Here is a 24,820-nt window from a genome sequence, read left to right as displayed (position 1 = left end):
TAACTACCCTAACTAATACACACCAATTTGTAAAATGTAATTTGTGTTGTGCATGCTAACAGTATAGAACAGTTATACTCCCATAACTTGTATTTTGAAGCTGGTGACATGAAAAAATTCATCAACATTATCATTAGCCATTTGGTACGCGCTGTTGGGTAAGGGCACCTCCACCCACTTTTTATAAATTTTACTCTTCAAAGGTACTTATTTATGTTGCCTGTTCACATTTTCAAATGTCATCTGCCCACCTTCTATTAAGTTATCACTTCTGACTTCTTTTATCTTTGAATTCATCAACAAACTTCCTTGGTCCATCTACAAGCCCCTCACCTAACTAAATGTTCCATCTCCATTTCATTATGGTCATTATTACGTCTTTCACTCCAGTCTACTGCCTGATTGATTCCATTTCCAATCCCTTCTTGCAATGCCCAACATGCACCTCTCCATCGTTCACTGCCCAACCCTCAGCTTTTTAATGCTCTTCTAATTAAAAAACCTGGTTTCACTGCCATACACCAAAATGATAATACACAATAAACATAAACTTACAGTTTCAGACACATCAAAAGCTTAGTTTTAAAAACCTCATTTAGTTTACAAAAAAGCAACTTATTGTTTTCAAAATCCCATTCATCGTTTCTATCACTGCTCTGTTAATTTGTACTATTGTCTACCAGATATGCCAATCATAGATCATTTAAATTGCTACGACCCAGCTGAAATCTTTCAAGTAAATATGGACATATTCATTTTAACCAACTTGATGTAATAAATTCTCCGACTATCAACGAGGTAGTAACCGCAATTAGAGAACTACAAAATTACAATGGATGTGATGAAGATGTAATCTGTAAACAAATCTAAAACACACATAAAACATGCAATCATAAAACAAAATGTGGCTTGCACACAAAATACTTGAGGACAGGATCACAGGAATAACCCATCCGTTATTCAACAAACTGTGATAAAAACAAACCCACATAACTACAGAAAAGAAACCTCTCTGGACTACAAATACTAAATATTTTCCCTCATAATTTACAAAATCAAAAACATTTTGGAACCACAACTTGGGGAATACCAAGAACTATTTCGCCCATACAGGAGAAGCTCCCCACAGAAATTTTCAGCCTGAAACTAATAATTAAATATCACAAGTACAGAAATAAATAGTTATACCTAAAAAGAAAGAAAGATGATGAGACTTACCAAACAAAAGCGCTGGCAGGTCGATAGACACACAAACACAAACATACACACAAAACTCAAGCATTCGCAACCAACGGTTGCCTCATCAGGCAAGAGGGAAGGAGAGGGAGAGACGAAAGGATGTGGGTTTTAAGGGAGAGGGTAAGGAGTCATTCCAATCCCGGGAGCAGAAAGACTTACCTTAGGGGGAAAAAAGGACAGGTATACAGCGCACGCGCGCGCGCACACACACACACACACACACACACACACACACACACACACACACACACACACATATCCATCCGCATATACACAGACAGACTGTTGGAATGACTCCTTACCCTCTCCCTTAAAACCCAAATCCTTTCGTCTTTCCCTCTCCTCCCCAACTGTTGGTTGCGAAAGCTTGAATTTTGTGTGTATGTTTGTGTGTCTATCAACCTGCCAGCACTTTTGTTTGGTAAGTCTCATCTTTCTTTTTAGATATAAGTTATTTAACAGTTACATTGCAGACCCATACAAATTCCCTGATACACTTACACATGGAATAACTTATCTGAAACCTAAAGACCAAGCAGACACAGCAAACCCAGCTAAATATCGCTCCATAACATGCCTACCAACAATACACAAAATATTAACTTCAGTCATTACACAGAAATTAATAACACATACAACACAGAACAAAATTATAAATGCAAGAACAAAAAGGCTGTTGCAAAGGAGCACGAGGATGTAAAGAGCAACTGATAATAGATGCAGAGGTGACATATCAAGCTAAAACTAAACAAAGGTCACTACACTACGCATACATTGATTACCAAAAAGCTTTTGATAGTGTACCCCACTCATGGTTACAACAAATATTGGAAATACACGAAGTAGATCCTAAATTGATACAGTTCCTAAACATAGTAATGAAAAATTGGAAAACCACACTTAATATACAAACAAATTCATATAATATCACATCACAGCCAATATAGATTAAGCATGGAATATACCAAGGAGACTCATTAAGTCCTTTCTGGTTCTGCCTTGCTCTGAACCCACTATCCAACATGCTAAATAATACAAACTATGGATACAATATTACTGGAACATACACACACAAAATCACACATTTGCTATACATGGATGATCTAAAACTACTGGCAGCAACAAATCACCAACTCAACCAATTACTAAAGATAACAGAAGTATTCAGCGATGATATAAATATGGCTTTTGGGACAGACAAATGTAAGAAAAATAGCATAATCAAGGGAAAACACACTAAACAAGAAGATTACATATTGGATAACCACAGCGACTGCATAGAAGCGATGGAAAAAACAGATGCCTATAAATATCTAGGATACAGACAAAAAATAGGAATAGATAATACAAATATTAAAGAAGAACTAAAAGAAAAACATAGACAAAGACTAACAAAATACTGAAAACAGAATTGACAGCAAGAAACAAGACAAAAGCTATAAATACTTATGCTATACCAATATTGACCTACTCATTTGGAGTAGTGAAATGGAGTAACACAGACCTAGAAGCACTCAATACACTTACACAATCACAATGCCACAAATATAGAATACATCACATACATTCAGCAACAGAAAGATTCACATTAAGCAGAAAGGAAGGAGGAAGGGGATTTATCGACAAAAAAAACCTACATTATGGACAGGTAGACAATTTAAGAAAATTCTTTCTAGAACGAGCAGAAACTAGCAAAATACACAAAGCAATCACTCATATAAATACATCGGCTACACCACTGCAATTTCATAACCACTTCTACAACCCTTTAGATCACATAACATCAACAGATACGAAGAAAGTAAATTGGAAAAAGAAAACACTACATGGCAAGCACCCGTATCATCTAACACAGCCACACATCGATCAAGACGCATCCAACACATTGCTAAGAAAAGGCAATATATACAGTGAGACTGAAGGATTCATGATTGCAATACAGGATCAAACAACAAACACCAGATCTTACAGCAAGCATATTATTAAAGATCCCAATACCACAACAGATAAATGCAGACTTTGCAAACAACAAATAGAAACAGTAGATCACATCACAAGCGGGTGTACAATACTAGCAAATACAGAATACCCCAGAAGACATGACAATGTAGCAAAAATAATACATCAACAGCTTGCCTTACAACATAAACTTATAAAACAACATGTTCCCACATACAAGTATGCACCACAAAATGTACTGGAGAATGACGAATACAAATTATACTGGAACAGAACCATTATAACAGATAAAACAACACCACATAACAAATCTGACATCATACTCACCAATAAAAAGAAGAAATTAACACAACTAATCGAAATATCCATACCCAATACAACAAATATACAAAAGAAAACAAGAGAAAAAATTGAAAAATACATCCAACTGGCTGAGGAAGTCAAGGATATGTGGCATCAGGATAAAGTTGACATTACACCAATTATACTATCAACTACAGGAGTCATACCACACAATACCCATGAGTACATCAACGCAATACAGCTACATCCAAACTTATATATACAACTACAGAAATCCATAATTATTGGTACATGTTCAATCACCCGAAAGTTCCTAAATGCAATATAACATATACCGTACGGTTAAAAGGAAGTCACGCTTGATCAAGGTCCGCGTCAATTTTCATTTTTGACCAGACATAACGTCTGAGAAAAGAAAGAAATAATAATAATAACAACAACAACAACAACTTATCTTATTCTACTTAATTTTCAAGGCCACTTGACACTCCTTGACAAAGTATGTGTTGAAGAGAAACTGTATATTGGCATTAGCAAAATTTAAGTGATTTAGTTATTTCCATTAATATTTATTCCTCCTCCATTTTCCCAAGTCAAAGACCTGAAAACTTCCTCTAGAATAGTGCAGAATAATTCCGGTGATGAAAGAATCTCTCTTTAAAGAAATTTCTCACAACCTTATGAAGTCTTAACGGAAACTACAGCATTGATGAACTGCTTAAAAAAATTCTGCAGCACTATAATTACCTGTATAGTTTGTTTTTGGAATGGCAAACCTTTCTCACCAATATTTTGGCCACAGATAATCAATGCATACTTGTGAGATTCCAATTATGAATGGGACAATGAGGCTTGACTACGCTGTTCAGTCTGTCAAGGTATCTGGAGTGGTGTTTTCAAGTTTAGACCATGAGTCCACTGTTGCTTTACGATAATAGGCGCATCAGCTCGAGAAGTTGTCCATCAAACTGCCATACACCACGCCACCATCATAAAATTGTATTATTGCCTTGAGATTAAAACTTTTAAGCTCAGCCTCACAGGTGTTACCTGCAGTCAACACCTGTCAATTGCTGCTAAATACAAATTGTAGTCTGTAGGTATCCTGTGGACAATGTGACAGAGCTCACACTACCTTTCTGGAGGTAATTGGAAGGGCTGTGTCAACACAGGCAGTACACATCTGTTTCCACACAATCCATTTCGCCTCCACTGAACTTAGACAAATGTCGTCTTGGTTCTCAGACTGAAATGTGCAGGTTTTGTCTTATGCTTAACTGTTTGTCCAATGCCAGACAATCTTAGAAGGTTGTGCAGATGGCAAGATACCAATGTATGCCTCGGGCATACAGTCCCACGAGATCAGCAGGGGTATTTTAGACCAGTATGCCATTCTCTTCAGTGACAACATTAATTTGAGAGTTGTGCAATATCTACATATTAGTCCAACATTACAATGAACACAGGCAATGGACCCATCTAGTGAATATCTTCCTTTACAAAACAGGAATCAAATAGAATGGCCTGAGGTATTTGCAGACAGAAACAACTGAGTGTGCTAGGAAGAAGACGAAACCTGCACTGTGTACTCGTAGGAACTGTCCTCACTGGATGACTTCAGGAGGTCCATAAACAAATACTGCTACAGGTTTGAATAACAACAAGTCTACCAACTTGTTAAGAGCATGCCAAGGAATATCCATGTACATTAAAATCCACTGCATGGAACACGAGACTGAATGTTGCTCTGCAGGATATTTTGTGATTTGACAAATGTGCAATTCTGAAAAGGCTGGCATTATGCTACTTATGGTTGTGTTTTTATTGTGCAATGATGTGATTTGTAGCACCATATGGCGTCTTTCACTTCCTGTTTCTGAAAAAAATCTTCACAGCAAACATAAACATAGCCAAAGCCTTGCAGACAAACAAAAATTACGCGAAGCGAAATGTAGTGTGAAGAGAGCTATGCGAGAGGCGTTCAATGAATTCGAAAGTAAAGTTCTATGTACTGACTTGGCAGAAAATCCTAAGAAATTTTGGTCTTATGTCAAAGCGATAGGTGGATCAAAACAAAATGTCCAGACACTCTGTGACCAAAATGGTACTGAAACAGAGGATGACAGACTAAAGGCCGAAATACTAAATGTCTTTTTCCAAAGTTGTTTCACAGAGGAAGATTGCACTGTAGTTCCTTCTCTAGATTGTCGCACAGATGACAAAATGGTAGATATCGAAATAGACGACAGAGGGATAGAGAAACAATTAAAATCGCTCAAAAGAGGAAAGGCCTCTGGACCTGATGGGATACCAGTTCAATTTTACACAGAGTACGCGAAGTAACTTGCCCCCCTTATTGCAGCGGTGTACCGTAGGTCTCTAGAAGAGCGTAGCGTTCCAAAGGATTGGAAAAGGGCACAGGTCATCCCCGTTTTCAAGAAGGGACGTCGAACAGATGTGCAGAACTATAGACCTATATCTCTAACGTCGATCAGTTGTAGAATTTTGGAACACGTATTGTGTTCGAGTATAATGACTTTTCTGGAGACTAGAAATCTACTCTGTAGGAATCAGCATGGGTTTCGAAAAAGACGGTCATGTGAAACCCAGCTCGCGCTATTCGTCCATGAGACTCAGAGGGCCATAGACACGGGTTCACAGGTAGATGCCGTGTTTCTTGACTTCCGCAAGGCGTTCGACACAGTTCCCCACAGTCGTTTATTGAACAAAGTAAGAGCATATGGACTATCAGACCAATTGTGTGATTGGATTGAGGAGTTCCTAGATAACAGGACGCAGCATGTTATTCTCAATGGAGAGAAGTCTTCCGAAGTAAGAGTAATTTCAGGTGTGCCGCAGGGGAGTGTCATAGGACCGTTGCTATTCACAATATACATAAATGACCTGGTGGATGACATCGGAAGTTCACTGAGGCTTTTTGCAGATGATGCTGTGGTGTATCGAGAGGTTGTAACAATGGAAAATTGTACTGAAATGCAGGAGGATCTGCAGCGAATTGACGCATGGTGCAGGGAATGGCAACTGAATCTCAATGTAGACAAGTGTAATGTGCTGCGAATACACAGAAAGATAGATCCTTTATCATTTAGCTACAAAATAGCAGGTCAGCAACTGGAAGCAGTTAATACCATACATTATCTGGGAGTACGCATTAGGAGTGATTTAAAATGGAATGATCATATAACGTTGATTGTCGGTAAAGCAGATGCCAGACTGAGATTCATTGGAAGAATCCTAAGGAAATGCAATCCGAAAACAAAGGAAGTAGGTTACAGTACGCTTGTTCGCCCACTGCTTGAATACTGCTCAGCAGTGTGGGATCCGTACCAGATAGGGTTGATACAAGACAGAGAGAAGATCCAACGGAGAGCAGCGCGCTTCGTTACAGGATCATTTAGTAACCGCGAAAGCGTTACGGAGATGATAGATAAACTCCAGTGGAAGACTCTGCAGGAGAGACGCTCAGTAGCTCGGTACGGGCTTTTGTCAAAGTTTCGAGAACATACCTTCACAGAAGAGTCAAGCAGTATATTGCTCCCTCCTACGTATATCTCGCGAAGAGACCATGAGGATAAAATCAGAGAGATTAGAGCCCACACAGAGGCATACCGACAATCCTTCTTTCCACGAACAATACGAGACTGGAATAGAAGGGAGAACCGATAGAGGTACTGAAGGTACCCTCCGCCACACACCGTCAGGTGGCTTGCGGAGTATGGATGTAGATGTAGATGCTGCAGCTAAGCCTTGTCTCTACATCTCTTCTTCACCAAAGATAAAAAGTCAGTCATCATCTGCACAAGAAAATCTTTATTTGGTTCACTTAACCAGTTTTGACAGTTTAAACTGCCATCTTCAGAAGTGAAACAGAATCATATCATTGGTAAGCCTACATGAAAATAAGAATCGGACAGTTGTGTCCTTTACTACAGAGCAAAATGGAGTGACACCTCTAAAAATATGTGATATATGCGATGAGTGGCAAACAGTTAACTGTAAATTTCACATCATACATATAACATGTGAAAAAAGTCAACCATCAAACAGTTTTGAAGACTACAATTTAAACTGTCTAAACAAGCTAAAGGTTTTCTTGTGCAGCTGTGAATGACTTTGCGTCTCTGGTGAAATATTCTGCAGCTGCTGAACTACTGCTATGAACAAAATCATAATATCCTTTCTTCCAGGAGTGCTAGTCCTGCAAGTTTCACAGCGGGACTTCTGTGAAATTTGGACAGTATGGGATGAGGTACAGATGGTAACAGAGCTGTGAGTACTGGGCACATTCGGGTACCTCAGTTGGTTGACAGACAGAGATCCTGGATTCACAACCAGCAGCAAATACTGGTTCTCTAGTTTTACAAAAGTGTTTCACAAAAAGAATGCAAGCTTTCCTACAGGGATTCTCATTTGAGTTCAAATAGCGTCTTCGTATCACTTGTTGATCGAACCTATTAGAAACAAGTCTGGCAGCATGCTTCTGGACTGCTTCAAATCTTCCTTTAATTCAATCTGGTGGCAATTTCAAACACGCTATCGGTACTCAAGAATGGATCACACTGGTGTTCTACATGCAGTCTCCCTTACAGATGTGCTACACTTTCCTAAAATTCTCCCAATAAATCTAAGTTAACCATTCACCTTTCTTACTACTGTCCTTACATGCTCATTCCATTTCATATCGCTTTGCAACATTATGCCCAGATACTTAATTGACATGGCCATGTCAAGTAGCATACTAATACTGTATTTGAACATTACAAGACTTTATTCTACTCATCTGCATTAACTTACATCTTTCTACAGTTAGAGCTAGCTGCCAATCATCATAACAAACAGAAATTCAATCTAAGACATCATGTATTTTTCTAGTCACTCAATGGCAATACTTTCCTGTGTACGAGGGAGTATCCAAAACAAACCTACCCCCCCCCCCCTTTAAACTAATTCATTCACATTTTAAGCAGAAACCTTCAATCCCCTTCAAAGTACTCTCGACTTGCATTAATAAACTTGCCTAATCTTTTATTCCATTTCTCAAAACATTGGTTAAATTCTCCTCTCGTTTGGCAGCGGCTCTGTCTTTTTCTTTCACCTTCGCAACATCAACATAATGCTTTCCTTTCAGATCTCTTTTCATTCTAGGAAAAAAAAAAAAAAAAAAAAAAAAAGAAAAAGTGCCACGGGGCAACATGGGACTAGTATGGGAGGGTGAAGATTTTGGTTGTAAATTGTCATACAAAGCATGGTAGTGTGAGCAGGGGCATTGTCATGATGGAAAAACCAGTCACCCAACTGCCCAAATCAGACCCCTTCCATGGCACACAGCTGCGCAATCTTTTCAAAACTTCCAAGTAGAAAGCCTGGTTAACTGGCTGACCCTGCGGAACAAACTCTGAATGGGTGACTCCTCTCACACCGTGAAAACAAACCAGCATTTTTTAAATGTTTGGTTTCACATGGTAAGCTTTCTTGGGGAGAGAAACTTCAAGTCTTTCACTGACTCGACAATTACTTTGATTCAGGATCATAAGCGTAGCACCTAGTTCCGTCACCTGTGATAGTTTCTGAAAAAGGTTTGGATAATTTCAGGACTCTTCTTTCAAAGCACACATGCTTCCACATGACCTTGTTATTGTTCAGTAATCAGCAGTCATGGTATGAATTTGACAGCCACCCTTTTCATTAGCAGATTTTCTGCTGCAATTTGCTCCACTGAGCTTCCAAGTAATCCATGACAACTCCACAATTTCTTCAATGGTCCATCGTCTATCTTCATTGATGATTGCACGAATGTTTTCAACATTTTTGAGTGTTCGGGCCATGGATGGAAAACCAAAACAAGGTTTGTCATCAATTGACATTGCCCCATTTTTTAAATGGGAAAACCACTCAAACACTTTAGTTTTCCCTGCAGCATTCTCCTTGTACACTGTTTTTAACATTTTATTTCAAGAGTTTCTGTTCCACTTTTTCCAAGCAAAATGCAGAATTTTACTGCAGCATGCTGTTTATGAAAACCTGCCACTGCAATAATGGCAACGGCACAAAACAGTTGTCACTATGAACTGCGCCAAAACTAGTCTACCTCCTCCAGTGACAGGATTCTGCCTACTAACTCTGCAATGTTCATACTATGCACTCCTAGAAGCAAAATGCAATACTACAAAAGCTCTGCCCACCAAAAAGTAGTCTGGTTTCTTTTGGACACCCCTTCTTACTATAGTGTCATCAGCAAAAAGCCGCAGATTGCTGTCAAGAACAATGTATTGGATTTTATGAACAAAGAAGCCTTCAACCTATTCTGTAAGTGCAGATCTTCCTTAACAGTCCACAGTGGAGCACTGCATCAAATCCTTTCTGGAAATCTAGGAACATGGAATCTGCGTGTTTACTTTCATCCATGGTTCGCAGTTTACCGTGTGAGTAAGAAGCAAGCTGAGTTCGCACAAGCAATGGTTTGTAATTCTTACAGATTTTGGGACTCAAGTTTTTCTGTCTCAAGGAATATAAATAGTTTGGGCTTCCATGACCATGAGAATTTAGCGACCCCTCACTGTCAGTTCCATACTACTTGCAATACTGGCACAGACATTCTTTTCGCAGATGATGCAGTTATTTTCTTATCTTCTGTGAGAAAAGGCTGTATGAATATTCAGTCAGCTCACAATAAGGTTTTAATTCAGTTTAAATATTGGCTACTCATTTTAAATGTTCATAAATGTGAAAGTGTACATTTCACAAAACAAAATAAATAGTATCCTATGACTACAATATCATTTAGTCACACTCTAAACTGGTCAACTCGTACAAATACCCGGCTGGAACAATCTGTAAGGATATGAAATGGAATTACCATGTAGACAAAGTCATACGTAAAATAAGTGACAGACTTGGGTTTACTGGTATATACTAGAAAAGCGCAATCAGTCCACAAAGACTGATTATAAAACACTTGGGTGACCCACCCTAGAACACTGCTCAAATGTGTAGGACCCATACCAAACAGTGCCAACAGGAGGTACTGGATGTAGACAGAGAAGGGCAGTATGAATGGTCAAGAGTTTCTTTCATCCATGGGAGATAGTCAAGGAGATGATGAAACTTAATTGGGAGGCACTTAAAGATGCAAACTATTCTGAGAATTCCTAGTTACACAAAGTTTCAATAACTAGATTGAATGATGACTATGAATATCTACACCTCCTACATACTGCTCCCTTAGGGATCGAAAGGACAGTATTTAACTGACTGCAGCTTGCAGAGCAGCGCCTAACCAGTCACGCTTCCCACACTGCATTTATGAATGGAACTTTGTCCAATGAGAAGAAAAGTGTCACAACTTCACAACAGTTTGCAGAGTATGGAAGTAGATGCAGATTCTACTTTTGGTAGGGCATAGAGGGGAAAAAACACACCAAGCTTGACTTCAAGCAATCTAGATACAAAGTGAAATGTTCCAGATGACACACACACACACACACACACACACACACACACACAGTGCATTTTTTATGAGAGGTTTTAGGGTGCAAGACCTCTGAGGCCATAAGTGCCCAGTATAGGACCATAGAATGCTGGGACTGCGAGGGGAAAAACCACTGCGAGGTCCAATACAAAAAGGAAGAAGAAATAAATCTAAAACATCAAGATGTTACAGGAGAGTATCTAAAAGAGGTCGACCATACACCACAGTCACCAGGTAGAAATTAAATCTCTTTCGCCATATTACTGCTTTTTGAAAAACTTTTTAAAATGCGAGCCACAGCTTGCATGTCGTGTGCGAATTTTGTATGTGAAAAACTCGCAGAGCTTTTTAAATAACAAAAATGTTATTAACATTCTACATCTTTATTCTTCAAGCTTACACATGTGCAGCAATCTGCCGCTAGAGGGATCCAAACTGTAGGGTGTGACAGGGCAGTGTATAACCTATCTATGTTGATGAGAAACAGCATGGTGCAATTGAGTTTCGAATCTGAAGAGTTCGTTTACACATGGAGCATCATTTCCTTTAGCATGACAATGCCAGACCACACTGCAACACCTGCAACAGTCCAACACCTTGGGTTCACTGTCATTGATTATTCCCTGCAGTCCCGACTTGACCCCATCCAATTTTCACACACCTCCAAAACTTAAATAACACCTTCTAGGTCTTCACTTTGTTAGTGGCAAAATAGTGCAAGCAGAGGTGGTGACAGAGCTACATCAACAAACTCAAACATTTTCCAGTGATTGTATCAACAAACTGGTGTCTCAGATAAGTGTGTTTGTCACCAGGCTGACCATTGAAAAATGAATATGCAGAGATGAAGAATAAAGCTGTAGAATGTTAATAACATTTGTTTTATTTAAAAAGCTTTAAGAGTTTTCATACAAACATATCTGAGGCACTACTATTCAACACATTCTCTTATGCTGTTTTGTCCAATTCTACAACTGCCCAGCCAGTATGTAACTACAAGTTCTAATGATACAGGCTTCCCTAAGAATCTTGTGAAATGTCTGATACCACCTTTTTTTATATGCATCCGGATAGTTATCGGACAAGTCAGTGCTTTCTAGGGACTTGTGCATGTGTCTTTATATCATACTGTCCAATTTACTAAAACACTTGATATTCATTGTGAAAGCATACAGAATGTTCTGGAAAGACGTATATTATCATGATTGTCAGGGGGATTGTTGTCATTAACAAAATTATGTACAGGTGCTAAGTTAGATGTTTAATCATGAAATTGAAGTGTTAAATATCTGGCAGCAAATAGTAAGAGGCTGTGGAAATGTTGGCATAAGTGGTTGGCACCTCTAATTACCTTAATTGCAGTTGATTGGTGGGTTGACACAGATAACATCATTAGCTTGAGAAACGGATTAAAAGTTATTACCAAGCAACGTATTTTCATTTGTTATCTATTTTTATGTCTTCCTCTCGTAATTCGTAATTAATATCCTTTGTAATTACATTTCTAATTAACTCTCCAATTGTTTACACCACACAACTTTCCGATTTTCAGAATTTAAGGCCTTATTTGTAAATTTTACGTTTGTAGATGGATAAAGCACAAGATTTGTACTGTCATTGAATGCTAGTAACCAAATCCAAACTGTAATTAATTACGTAACTAAAATAATACAAGAGACATCATTGTAATTAAAGTTCAGATAGATTTTTTTATATTTAAAACTACAGATAATACTAAAAAAATTTATGTAATACGATATTGTATTTTATACCTTATTCAGCAGTAACATCAGTTTCTTTACATTTTGAAAATTTTAATTGTAACATCAAAATTGTACAAAATTTAATAATGGGTTATTTTGAAATTTATTTTTAAATTCTATATAAAGCAAAGCAGTGATGCTGCGGGGTGATCAGTTGTTGAGTTGTTGTTTTGTCAGTCAGTCAAAGAGATCTGTGAAGTATGTCAGTCAGTGTTTTTGTTAACGTGACGAGTATGCAGTTCAGTTGTCAATAAATTTTGTGCAGTTGGAAACTGTTATATTCTTTCATCAAATGAACTCCAGGCAACATACGGTTATGTTAAATGTAACAATACGAGCGGAACGTTATAGAGTGTGTGTTTTGTTTTAGGGCACAAAAACCAACTGGGGTCATACGCGCCCAAGTCAAAACTATAGAACACAAACACAGACAAGGGAAATAACTATATGTCAGTCCCAATGGACAGAATAGGGGACAGATAAAAAAAGCACATGCAAAAAGGGCTAAAAGAACATCGTACAAAAATGGAGGTCCAAAACTAAAAATTAAATGGCCTTCACCATATGGCTTCGGCAGATAATAAGTAAAATGTGGTCGACATCCCGCATGTCATTTGCAAAAACGGCTGATAAATCACACGGCAAACCAAAGCTGGGGCATAAATTGGTAAAAAAAGAGCATTCTAGCAGGAAGTGGCGGACAGTTAAAATCTGGGCGCAATGCTTACATAGTGGTGGGGTTTCGCCACTGAGCAAATGATGATGGCTAAAAACGCAATGCCCAATACACAGCAAAGTTAGAATTATATCCTCCCAGCGGGAGGGAAGAGAGGAGTTCCTGCAAGGCACCAGGAGAGGCTTAATAAGCCGAAGCTTATTCCCGTGAAGGTAGGACCATTGGCAATGCCAAAGGGACGCCACCTCCTGACAGACGGCAATGCAGAGATCATCAGAGGGAATAGAGGTATTCGTGGGCTGAAATATGAGGACTGCAGCCTTGGCAGCAAAGTCAGCAGCCTCGTTTCCTGGCAGACCGACATGACCAGGGACTCACAGAAACATGACATTGGCCCCCCAAGAGTGAGCACGTGACAGTTTTCCTGGACCCGCAGCACTAAGGGATGAGCAGTGTACAGCACACAGAGACTTTGGAGAGCACTGAGCGAGTCTGAGCAGAGGACATAACTGGGAAGGCTGTGTCGCCGGATGTACTCCGTGGCCTGATACAAGGTGAAAAGCTTGGCTGTAAATACCGAACAGTGCGCCGGAAGCCGATATCGAAAGACATGGGTGCCAACGACAAAGGCACACCCAACCCCGTGGTCAGTCCGAGAGTCATCAGTGTATACAAAAGTACTATCCCAATGTTCCATGCGAAGGTCGCAAAACTGAAGGCGATAGACAGAGGCTGGAGTAGTGTTCTTAGGAAGTGAATGAAGGCCAAGGTTAACATGGGCCGCTTCATGAAGCCAAGGTGGTGAAGGGTTCACACCCACTGGGAAAGTTGAAGGTAGTGTGAAGTTGTTTACACCACACAACTTTCCAATTTTCAGAATTTATAGCCTTATTTGAAAGTGGCGAAAGTGGACTCCAGGAGGTAAGAGAAGAGGGACGAGCCCCATACTGACAATCTAAGGAATCATCAAAAAAGGAGGCATAGGAGGGGTGGCCACGCATGGCAGACATACGGCATGCATACCTGCTGAGGAGAAAGTCACGGTGGTAGGACAGTGGTAGTTCAGCAACTTCAACATACAGACTCTCAACCAGGCTAGTGTAAAAGGCGTCTGGCCAAACGGATGCCATGACGATAGTGTTGAGACAGCATAAAACGGATGGGCGTGCAGATGCATAAACAAAGCACCCATAGTCGAGTTTCAAACGGACAAGGGACCGGTACAAACAGAGGATGGTGGTTAGATCAGCACCCAAAGTAGTACCATTGAGAACACACAGGACAATGAGGAACTGCATACAGCGGGTTGCCAGGTAAGAGACATGGGAGGACCAAGAAAGTTTCCTATCAAGCATGAGCCCCATGAATTTCGTAGTGTCAACGAACGGAAGAGCAACAGGTCCAAGATGAAGAGATGGTGGGAGAAACCATTTGCGCTACCAGAAATTCATACAGACAGTTTTGTCAGTGGAAAAGCCCTAAATCAAGGTGCCCGACAAGGCAGAACCTGCATGCACCATGAAAATTTGGTCTTTTAAAAATGCCCAAAGAAAACGGGGCAGGCGCTCACAGAAAACCCACATGTAAAGAGTACAGAGGATACCAGTTCTCCAGCAGGTATCGTAGGCCTTCTCCAAATCAAAAAACCACAGCCATAGTCTGGGATTTCCACAGAAAACTATTCATGACACGGGTGGACAAAGTAACGATATGGTCAACTGCAGAACGCCGCACTCTAAATCCACATTGTGCATTTCGCAGTAAATTGTGACTTGAGCCACCATACCAGCTGGGCATTAATCATACGTTCCATCACCTTAAAAACACAGCTGGTAAGAGACATGGGGCAGTAGCTAGAAGGAAGGTTTTTGTCCTTACTGGACTTAGGTATGGGTATGATGGTGGCTTCACACCAGTGTCCAGGAAATGAGCCCTCAGCCCAGATGCGTTTGTATGTGTTAAGCATAAAGTTCTTGCCCGCAAGAGAGAGGTGCTGCAACATCTGAATGTGGATAGCTTCTCGTCTTGGGGTGGAGGACTGGGATGAACTGAGAGCATAATGTAGCTCCCTCATAGTGAAGGCGGCATTGTAGCACTCACGATTTGGAGAAGAGAAGGGTATCGCCCAAGCCACCTCCACTAGTTTCTGATGGATGAAGGCAGGATGATATTGGGAAGAGCTCAAAACTTCTGCAAAATGACAGCCCAAGGCGTTGGAGATAGCAACAGGATACACATAGACATTGGCACCTACTAAAATGAAATGATCGTATGGCATTTATTGGCTGGGATATCCCCTTTGGGATTCTGCCGCTATATTGAGGGTCTTTTTTTTAGTTGACGCCACTTCTGCGACTTGCGTGTCAATGATGATGAAGGAGACAACACCCAGTCCCCTACCGAAAATTGAACCCGGTCCCCCTTGCGCAGTAAGCAGTAATCCTACCGCTGCGCTACAGAGGCAGATATCGGCACCTACTGTCAGGCCATAAATGGGGGAATGTATCTTGGTTCCAGAGAGCTATTGGAGGTTGGCCCACAAGACAGAAGAAGGTGTTAACTGTTAAAAGAACTAGTGAATGAAATCCAACTAGCTCTTTTGCTATCCTGAAGAACTCTAAGACACTTTGCATGCATCTGTTTATAATTAATGCAGTTTTCCAGCGTAGGGTGGCGGTTAAAAACACAGAAAGGACGTCTCCGTGCGCGAATTGTGTCACAGCATGCCTCAGTCCACCAAGGGACTCTGACACGATGTGGTAAAGAGGAAGTGCAAGGAATGGAACGTTCTGCAGCAGTGAGGATAACGTTGGTGAGATAGCCCACCTGGTCATCACAACTGAGGAACTCTTGTTCTGCGAAGGTCGCCAGGGAGGAGTAAACCTGCCAGTCAGCCTTAGTAAGCTGCCATTTGGGCATGCATGTGGATGGGGTAGGAGTCAGCAGATGAAGAGCACACGGGAAATGGTTGATCGGGTAGGTGTCAGAAAGAATGGACCAATCAAGACCATGGGCAAACTGGGCAGTGCAAAAGGATAGGTCCAAAAGGGAATAGGTGTGCGAGGAGTCAGAAAGGAAAGTGGGTGCTCCAGTGTTAAGGCAGAAGAGGTTGAGTTGGTTAAGAAGGTCGGCCAAGAGGGTACCTCTCTGGCAGGTCCTGGAAGAACCCCAAAGGGGATTATGTGCATTTAAGTCACCGAGTAGCAAAAACAGGGTTTGTAGCTGCCCAATAAGCTGAAGAAAGTCTGCCCTGGTGACATCGAAGGACAGAGGTACATAAACGGTACAGAGGGAGAAAGTCAGGTGGGCACGGAAAAGGTGAACGGTAACAGCTTGAAGACTGGTAGTCAGGGAGATGGGTTGACTATGAAGATCATCCTGTATGAGCAACACGACGTGCCACGAGTTATGAGATGCCAAATCTCTTGTACAGCCCACTCATCTAGATACACGGGACAATCCCATGAGGAGGCAGTGTGGCCGCCACTGCAGTTGATTGGGGAGGAGGCAGCGGACATTCGCCCTCGTGTGCATCCCTGCCACAGGTTACTCATTTAGCTGGGCGTCGACAAGATGTTCTCGTGTGATTGACCGATGACACTGGTAGCAGCGCATTGGGTTCAGAATGTAAGGCCTGATGGTGGTAATTTCATAGCCTGCTTTGAGCTTGGATGGAAGCACCACTATCAAAGGTGAGAAAGAGAGTGCGGGTGGGCACTAAGGAGGAATCTGCCTTTTTCATTACATGATGGACAGCAATGACCCCCTGATCAGAGAGGTAAGATTGGATTTCAGCCTCAGTTAGACTGTTGAGCAGCCTGGTGTAAATTACACCATGGGAAGAATTCAAATTTCTATGGGCCTTGACACAAACAGGGTAACCGTGGAGAAGTGAGGCAGCAAGCAGTAGTTGTGCTTGAGTATCAGAAGTGATCTCCAAAAGAAAAGTGCCATTCCGTAAACAAGAGCAGGATTTCACAGGGCCAGCAATGGCATCAACACCTTTCTGAATAATAAATGGATTGACCATGGTGAAGGACTGACCATCTTCAGTACGTGAGACCATGAGGAACCGTGGTGCAGCAAGAAGGGTATTTGAATCATTAGCCTTATTACTTTTAGATTTTGTAGGTATTGAGTGGGAAGATGATTGACTCATCATGAGGAAATCCCCCATGACTGCCAGTGTCTCCGATGGTGCACTCCTTCCAAGTGGAGGCCCCCTGCACAAGGGGGCACACCTGCCTTAGGTGATTGTTCACACATCCCGAACACCTGATAGAGAGACCTATCGGCAATTTGGGAAGATTACAGCTCACGCAATCACCTCTCCCTGGGCCTGGCCTGTACCAGGGGGTACATGTGAACCCTACCTGTCGACCCGGGGTAGGAATTATGCGTCACCCAGTCACCTTTTACATGTCAGACGTGTGGGCCAGCCTTCAGGAGTGCACAGGGAGGAAGAAGAAAAAAAAAGAGAATCCTCAAATGCCGAAGTGAAGGAACGAGAGGAGAAGGGAAACAAAGAAACAAAAAGTTAGCCAAAAAGAAAGTTGAGACTGTTCACAAGTCAGCAACAGAGTGCAGGACCATTCCAATAATACCCCAGACATGTTACCCAAGGGAGGGGAAAAAGAATAGCAAAAGGATAGACAGACAGCGCGAAACGGAAAAAGTGCTACAAAGGCTGGGGCCCCGTGGTAGCCAAGCACGAACCCGCCAAAGTGTGGCAAGCCCCCTGCGCGCACTTGTGTGTGTGTGTGTGTGTGTGTGTGTGTGTGTGTGTGTGTGTGTGTGGTATACATCACAACTGCAGAACGATTCACAGATTTCAAAACCAACCAGTTAAGCTAGGTTTTGGACGCCCTGATTGAAGGATTAGAAGAACGAATCTTCACAAAACTGGAGACACTGCAGAACTAGCCTAGCAAATGTGAGTTAGGCATTACACATATGCTAAAACTTGGCTTTTTCTCACGTAGGATGCTGGAAAGTGAGGAACTGGTACAATCTCATACTTCCCTTTCCAGCTGATGACATGTCTATTTCCAAGTTAAAACTCATTTAAACTATACTTCCTATTTTATCTACATTGGCTGAAATCAATATTACCAATGTACTCCAACATGTTTCTAGTGTCTATTTGAGAGAAAAAGTTTTTACATGATGTACCTATCCATCAATCTGGCTTTGACGGCTGCATATGCAACAGAAAAAATTACTTACAAAACTTGTCCAAGTCATTCATTCTACCGACTGAAAACTGCACTCTATTCCCACAAATCTTTGGAAAAGTTTCGATGACTCTGGTACACTTCATCAACGAAGACATTTTGTTTATAATTTAGGATTCATTGTTACAAGTTTTGTTGACACTATAGTCAACTAACTAACCTGGATTAGAGAACTTTAGAACTATGAAAGTTTTTATTTTGATTCCCCATTGAGACATCTATTTACAAAATGTTTCAGTTTCCATTTGTGTACAGATGCCCTTTTCACAGAGTTGTTTTGTTTCGTTAGTCTTCAAGCAATGTACCATAGGAAATGATTGTATCACTGTACTATGTAAAGTCAGAGAAATAATTTTCCTGCTATACATGGCAGAGTGTAAACAGTATTCCAGTTGGATTCTACATCCTCATTGTTCTATTAACTAATGGCAAGCTGAAATAATGACTCTCATCCCTTTTGAAGTCTCTCATTCTAATTTTACCATTTTTAACATTATGTAATTTAGACAAGGAAGTAATATTTTTCTCGACATTTTGCAAAAGAAAGTGCTCCGAATTGTTCAATGCATCTTCATGTAACATGTTTGTAATGGAGCCTGCTCCATGTTAAGCGTTACTGTGACACTAATGTTTTAATTGCTGTTGGTTTTCACAGTTTTTATACCACTGATGAATAACGCTTTGCTTTGAAAATTTATTCCTGCCTACGGTTCTGGTTAATAACAATAATCTGGCAGCACTTTATATAGGGGCTAACAGAGAAAGGAGTGATTTATAGAGTCATACTAAAGTAGCAACTTTTAATGAATGCCAAAGATTTTCCTGTCTTTGATCTGTTTAGGCTTCTTCCATTAAACAACTTGGTAAGGACCTCAGATGACAAGAAATAATTAAACAAATGACCTCAACAGTGGCTGAATTACAGTTAGAATTATTCTTTAGATTAGCTTTGTGCCCTTCCGATACCTATTTATACGGTTATAGACCTTAAATTGTTTTGGCTGAATACTCCTAAATATGTGGTGTTTGGGACTGATTTAGGCACTTCCTAAGCAATGGTCTAAACAATCACTATTTCTCTCTCATCTGTTTACATGCACTACATAACATTTGATTTAGCTGCCATGTTCATATTTGGAATTATGAAGCATGTAACAAAGCCAGCCAGCCTCCATTGGAAGTCCCAAAAACTACACTTCAAATTTGAACAAGGTTCTGCGAAAGTTCTTTCCTCATTTGAGAGAACTGTCCAATCACATTGCAGCATTCTTTGTTTTACTCACTTCTCTACTTTCGGCAGGTGTGTCTATTCAAACACAATGGTCTACTTCCAGGCCATTCTCAGATATGCACAATGATGCAGACACTTGCACACTGGTAATTTTAATTATAAAATACCCTACAGCAATAAATTTAAGAGTTTTCATGCAGATACTCTGCAATGGAGTTGGAGATGTGCAACAAAGTTCTTTAATTCAGTCAAACTCTACCACATCATCCACCTGTCACATTAGTTTACTTTGAGAGGTTTTTGAATACCTTTGCACCCATGTTTCTGACTTTCTATACTAATGTCGTCCCTTTGAGTCTTTGTAGGGATTGCTTTTTGTGCTATAGCTACATTCATGTTTTTCAGTAATTCTGAATTGTGAAAGAGTTTTCAAAATATCAAGCTTTTACTTTAAGTGGTATCGGTAGGATTTCAAGAATTAACACCAGATAGACCTAATTCTTATAACCTGGCTCTGTATTTTGAAAATACTCTCCCTGTAAGTGGAGCTTACCAAAAAATTATGACACAATTCATTAGCAAAAGGAACTATGTAGAACAAGCCAGGTTCTTCACTTTGAATGATCTATATCAGTCATACAAAGATGAACAATTCCACGATTAAAACAAAGTGAGTGACTATGTCACATCTGTCTGCGACATCCAGAGCTGGGCATTTCATTTTGGATGTATTTACATGCTGCCTGTTAACAGTGCAGAATCAGGTTTGCTTAGCAGAGTGGTAATAGTCCAATCACTTTTCTATGCACTTCAACATCTAGTTTAAGACAAAGTCACATACAATTAACACACCAAATACGGAAACACTACAAACAATTAAAACATATCCTAACTTATAATACGAGCAGGAAGTGTCACCTTCAACTGACTATGGGAACTGGCCATTGTGGTAGGAGAGCAATATGACAATTGTGAACAGAATAGAAAGCATGAACAAGATTATTCTTTGATTTCTTGTTGTTATGGCAGCTGTCCTGTAAACAACTAGCTGTCAGTCACTTTGTTATTCTGATTGAGGTATAAGACACCTCATTAATTCTAAGTAGTGTGTTTTCCAAGTAAGGTTGTGGTCTGTAAAGAGGTACTACAGTTCAGGCATCCTGTTATAGTTTTATAAGGGAAATAATGTGGCCACAGAGAGGAAGTAATATTATTTACAAATCTGGCCTCACTGATTATAACCCAGCAAACACTTCTAGAAGAACAAAGAATCTACAATATTGTAGTAACAAAGAGTAAAATGTTTATCCTCATTCTGAACTAGAAGTGAAGAAATTGAGAAACTTTACCAACATATTAAGATCTGCATGTTTCCTCTACGATGAGACAGACAAAGCAACCCTAGCTGAAGATAGAAAACATCTTAGGTTGGGTGAAGAAACCTTAACTGAGTCCACCTAAGATCCACGAGTTGCAGTGGACTGTGTGTGGCAGCCATGCAATGCATGACCAGTTATGCAATGCATTCTTGTTTAACGTCTCTACAGCAACACCCCAATATTGTCACAGCTCTATAGGTGGCATTATTTCCACCTGTAGACATTTGCATTTCGCAGTTGAAATCTGGCAACAATGTTGTTAGTTGGTACTCAAACACAATTATAGCCACAATAAACAGCAACTTAGAACAAAACAAAAGCAGATTACTACTAAATCACAATTTGAAGCTAATAACTGACTACCACAGTGACCATGTCTTGCCACTAGATCACTCCAGAGCACTGTCGTAATCTGTCCAAGTCACCACTGCATGTTGCGAAGTGCTTGCAGATTACAATAACTTTCCTTACAGCCTACATTCCACTCAATGAGGAAAGTAACTATATCATCAGTAGGTACATGGATAATATGAAAGTTGTTGCACACTAATAGTTGATATTTTTTTAGAGTATGTGCCACATCTACACTACTGACCAACTAATACTGAGGACATAGCTGAAGAAAGAAATCATGTACTAAGCACACCCACTATTCAAAAGCTTCTTCCTAAATTTATTCCTTGAAGTCCTTGTTGACACTACCTTCCTCATACTGCATGCACTTTTCTGAAAATGTCCAACTTTTTCAATAGATTTGTATTTACGTGTAAGCCAGTTACCAGAAGGCAGCCGTTTGTTATCTGTTAGCCTTTGCTGCTGTTTTGATTTCCCCAATATGTATATTAATGCAATACCACAAGCAAGACAGAATACTGTCAGAGGTAAAATTAGCAAATCCCACAATCAAGCAATCAAATTCCGAAATCTGCAAGTTACATAGATTTATTAAGTCACATTCAACCAACTCAACGATATATTAAGCTCCCAAATTTCATCACTATGCAGATTTTACGTCGTGACAATAACTTAATTCAATAGATCCATGACAATTGGTTATAAACTAACACGCAATTGGAATGGTTGTTCCATTAGAACAGTTCACAAATTTTCTCACTGGGATATTCTAAGACAACACGAATAAATAAAGGTTAGTCAGAGGGTTGGACAGATTTGCAAAGAAACAAAGAGCACACAAGAAATGCTGCTAAGATGAAAGCAAATCTATTACAGTGTGGATCTAAGATAAGTGCCACATTCAAATTGAGTACGATGCCTGTTTGATTTTTAATTAAATTTGATCTGGTATGGTTATAGCAAGCCCATTATCAAAGCACCACTTTCAATTGCTAATTGTTGTGCAGAGTAATCTTATAGATCAACACTGTAAGAAGATGAGAATGGAGGGAATACCAAATCATCAACTTTAGAGTGTGTAACTTAAACACACACACACACACACACACACACACACACACACACACACACACACACACACAAAATGTTTAACAATCTATGATATCCAAAACCATGTATCTAACAGACAAGATCAACTAGTCCGAGGAGAGGATAAGCAAATACATGTTTACATGGATTCACTCAATATGAATGAAAAAGAATTAATTCCCATACAAGAACGAATTCCCATACAATCTTAATTCAAACAAACTATGAGCCTGTTGGTGCATAAACTCCTTTTTAAACTTTCCCCTGCGACTACATGTCAGTGTGTAAGGGAAATGTACACGCTGAAATAGTCTTCACAGATCTGACAACATTTATGAGCAGGATTTTACAAAACTGCTGTGTTCAGACGACCAGACCCAAGGCTTGGCCTAATGCTTCGTACTCTGCAGCCACTGCATACAAACACAGGAAGACAGTAATAGACAGCATGACCCCAAGCGCTGAATATTCACAAACCATAATTAAAAGCTTACAAATATTTTACGAATCCAGAACTCTGCAAAGCGTGCCTCCTATTTACCTACGAACTTCACAACTGAACATTACAAAAGGAAAAGGTATTTTATATAGGACATGGCATGGCATGTCATGTCAGACATAAATAACCTACTTACCAAAACGTTATTGCCAACGTGACTAGTAATTGCGTGCATGAAATGTGGATTCTGGTAAATGCCATCAGCTGTCACGCTTCTCTCCGGACGTGTACGTGGAGACCTAAAGGAAATACACTACCGTCAATAAATTACATAACAAAAAAAAGCACTTCCGTCCAATATATGCACTTTACACTCCGAAATGATCTTGCAACACTTCATTCATGTCGGGAGCTAATGACCTCCAAATGCAAGAAAAACGTTGTATACTGATTTTCACTTTCCCAATTCCTATCATCGATTTCATTTCATGTACACTAAAGCACTCAGTTGTTCTTTATTCATCGTCGAAACACGCTATCACTTTAATCAGAATGGAGCATGTAAACTAGAGCGTACCTTGATGCATTCGGTCTGGTTTTCCGTTTGTTGTTCATTCTGCCTTCCTCGCTCCTGCCGGGGTAGGCGCCTTCACGTATTTTTGTAGGGACCGGAATTTTGGCAAATTTTATTAGCACCCACAAGAAGAAAGATAAGATATTTAAGATTATAAAAATCTTGGGAAGGTGGTTTAACGGCGATTAGATGCGCTAGATGCGAATCAAAGTTTTGTTCCCCCTTCCACAAAATTAATCACCATTCACAAACCTCGTCTCAATATGGCAGCTAAGATTGTGTACACCTTGTAGACATGTGACTACTACACAAAAAGCAGCGAACAAACAGCTGTGTCGCTGGAGACGCGATTTGGCAAACGTGCAAGAAATGCAATTCTTTAATATCGCTGATACAGTTGAGAGAATGACGAACAAACTTATACTAAAGCTAATTGATCAGGACTAACACAAAATAATTGGTAGACATAACAATCACATTAATTTCCTGGAGTTACACATTTTCTTAGCGCGATGCAAAATATTTTCAACGTATATCTACGTACAGCTCAATCAATGTATTTTATCGATTGGTTTGAAATCGAAGAACCGGGTCTTATATCGCATAGTCGAATACGAATTCAAAAAGACTAACAATTGTTCGAGAAACCGCCAAAAATAAAAGTTATAACTAATTCTCAAGAGTTGAGAAAACCACTGCATCTTTGGTGAAGCTCAAACGTTACGTCTATAATGATAATCGAGAAAATTGGCCATGATTTAGAAACTGATATAAATATTTGAATATGCAAGACAGAGTTAATTCCCACAAACAATACTTTAGTTAACACATATGCTTTAACACATTCCTACAACCTGTTTTAGAATGGTGAAAAGTTCATAGGATCCATGGGGTTTCGGACAGCAAATTGCAAGCTTGAATCCCATGAAGTAGCTATCAATGATCAGAAAATATATGAAATTTCACATAAGAGATTTCTAGGAATACAAATGAATAATAAATGAAGAGAGAGTGAACATTACCCGCTCAGGAAACACAGATCAGCATGTTTGCACTAAGAGCTATTTTGCCCGTTGTTGACAGGCAAAAAA

At 39.9% G+C, this 24,820-nt stretch overlaps 1 protein-coding gene across 1 annotated transcript in view; it reads right to left on the bottom strand.

Annotated features, from left to right (window-relative positions):
* The window catches only part of LOC126100191 (ataxin-2-like), a 124,333-nt gene extending 100,366 nt beyond the window's left edge, over positions 1-23,967 (bottom strand). Inside the window, exons 1-2 of the mRNA XM_049910750.1 lie at positions 23,733-23,967; positions 23,352-23,454 (exon numbers count right to left, since the gene is read on the bottom strand). Of these exons, the coding sequence (XP_049766707.1) occupies positions 23,352-23,454; positions 23,733-23,770 (141 nt within the window). The 5' untranslated portion in view covers positions 23,771-23,967. The remainder of the gene's footprint in view (positions 1-23,351; positions 23,455-23,732) is intronic.
* Positions 23,968-24,820: the final 853 nt, after the last annotated feature.

This window comes from Schistocerca cancellata, chromosome 9 (assembly GCF_023864275.1).
Source record: "Schistocerca cancellata isolate TAMUIC-IGC-003103 chromosome 9, iqSchCanc2.1, whole genome shotgun sequence".
Lineage (NCBI taxonomy): Eukaryota > Metazoa > Arthropoda > Insecta > Orthoptera > Acrididae > Schistocerca > Schistocerca cancellata.
Note: the sequence above shows the minus strand (reverse complement) of the source record. Positions and strands in the feature narration are given on the sequence as shown.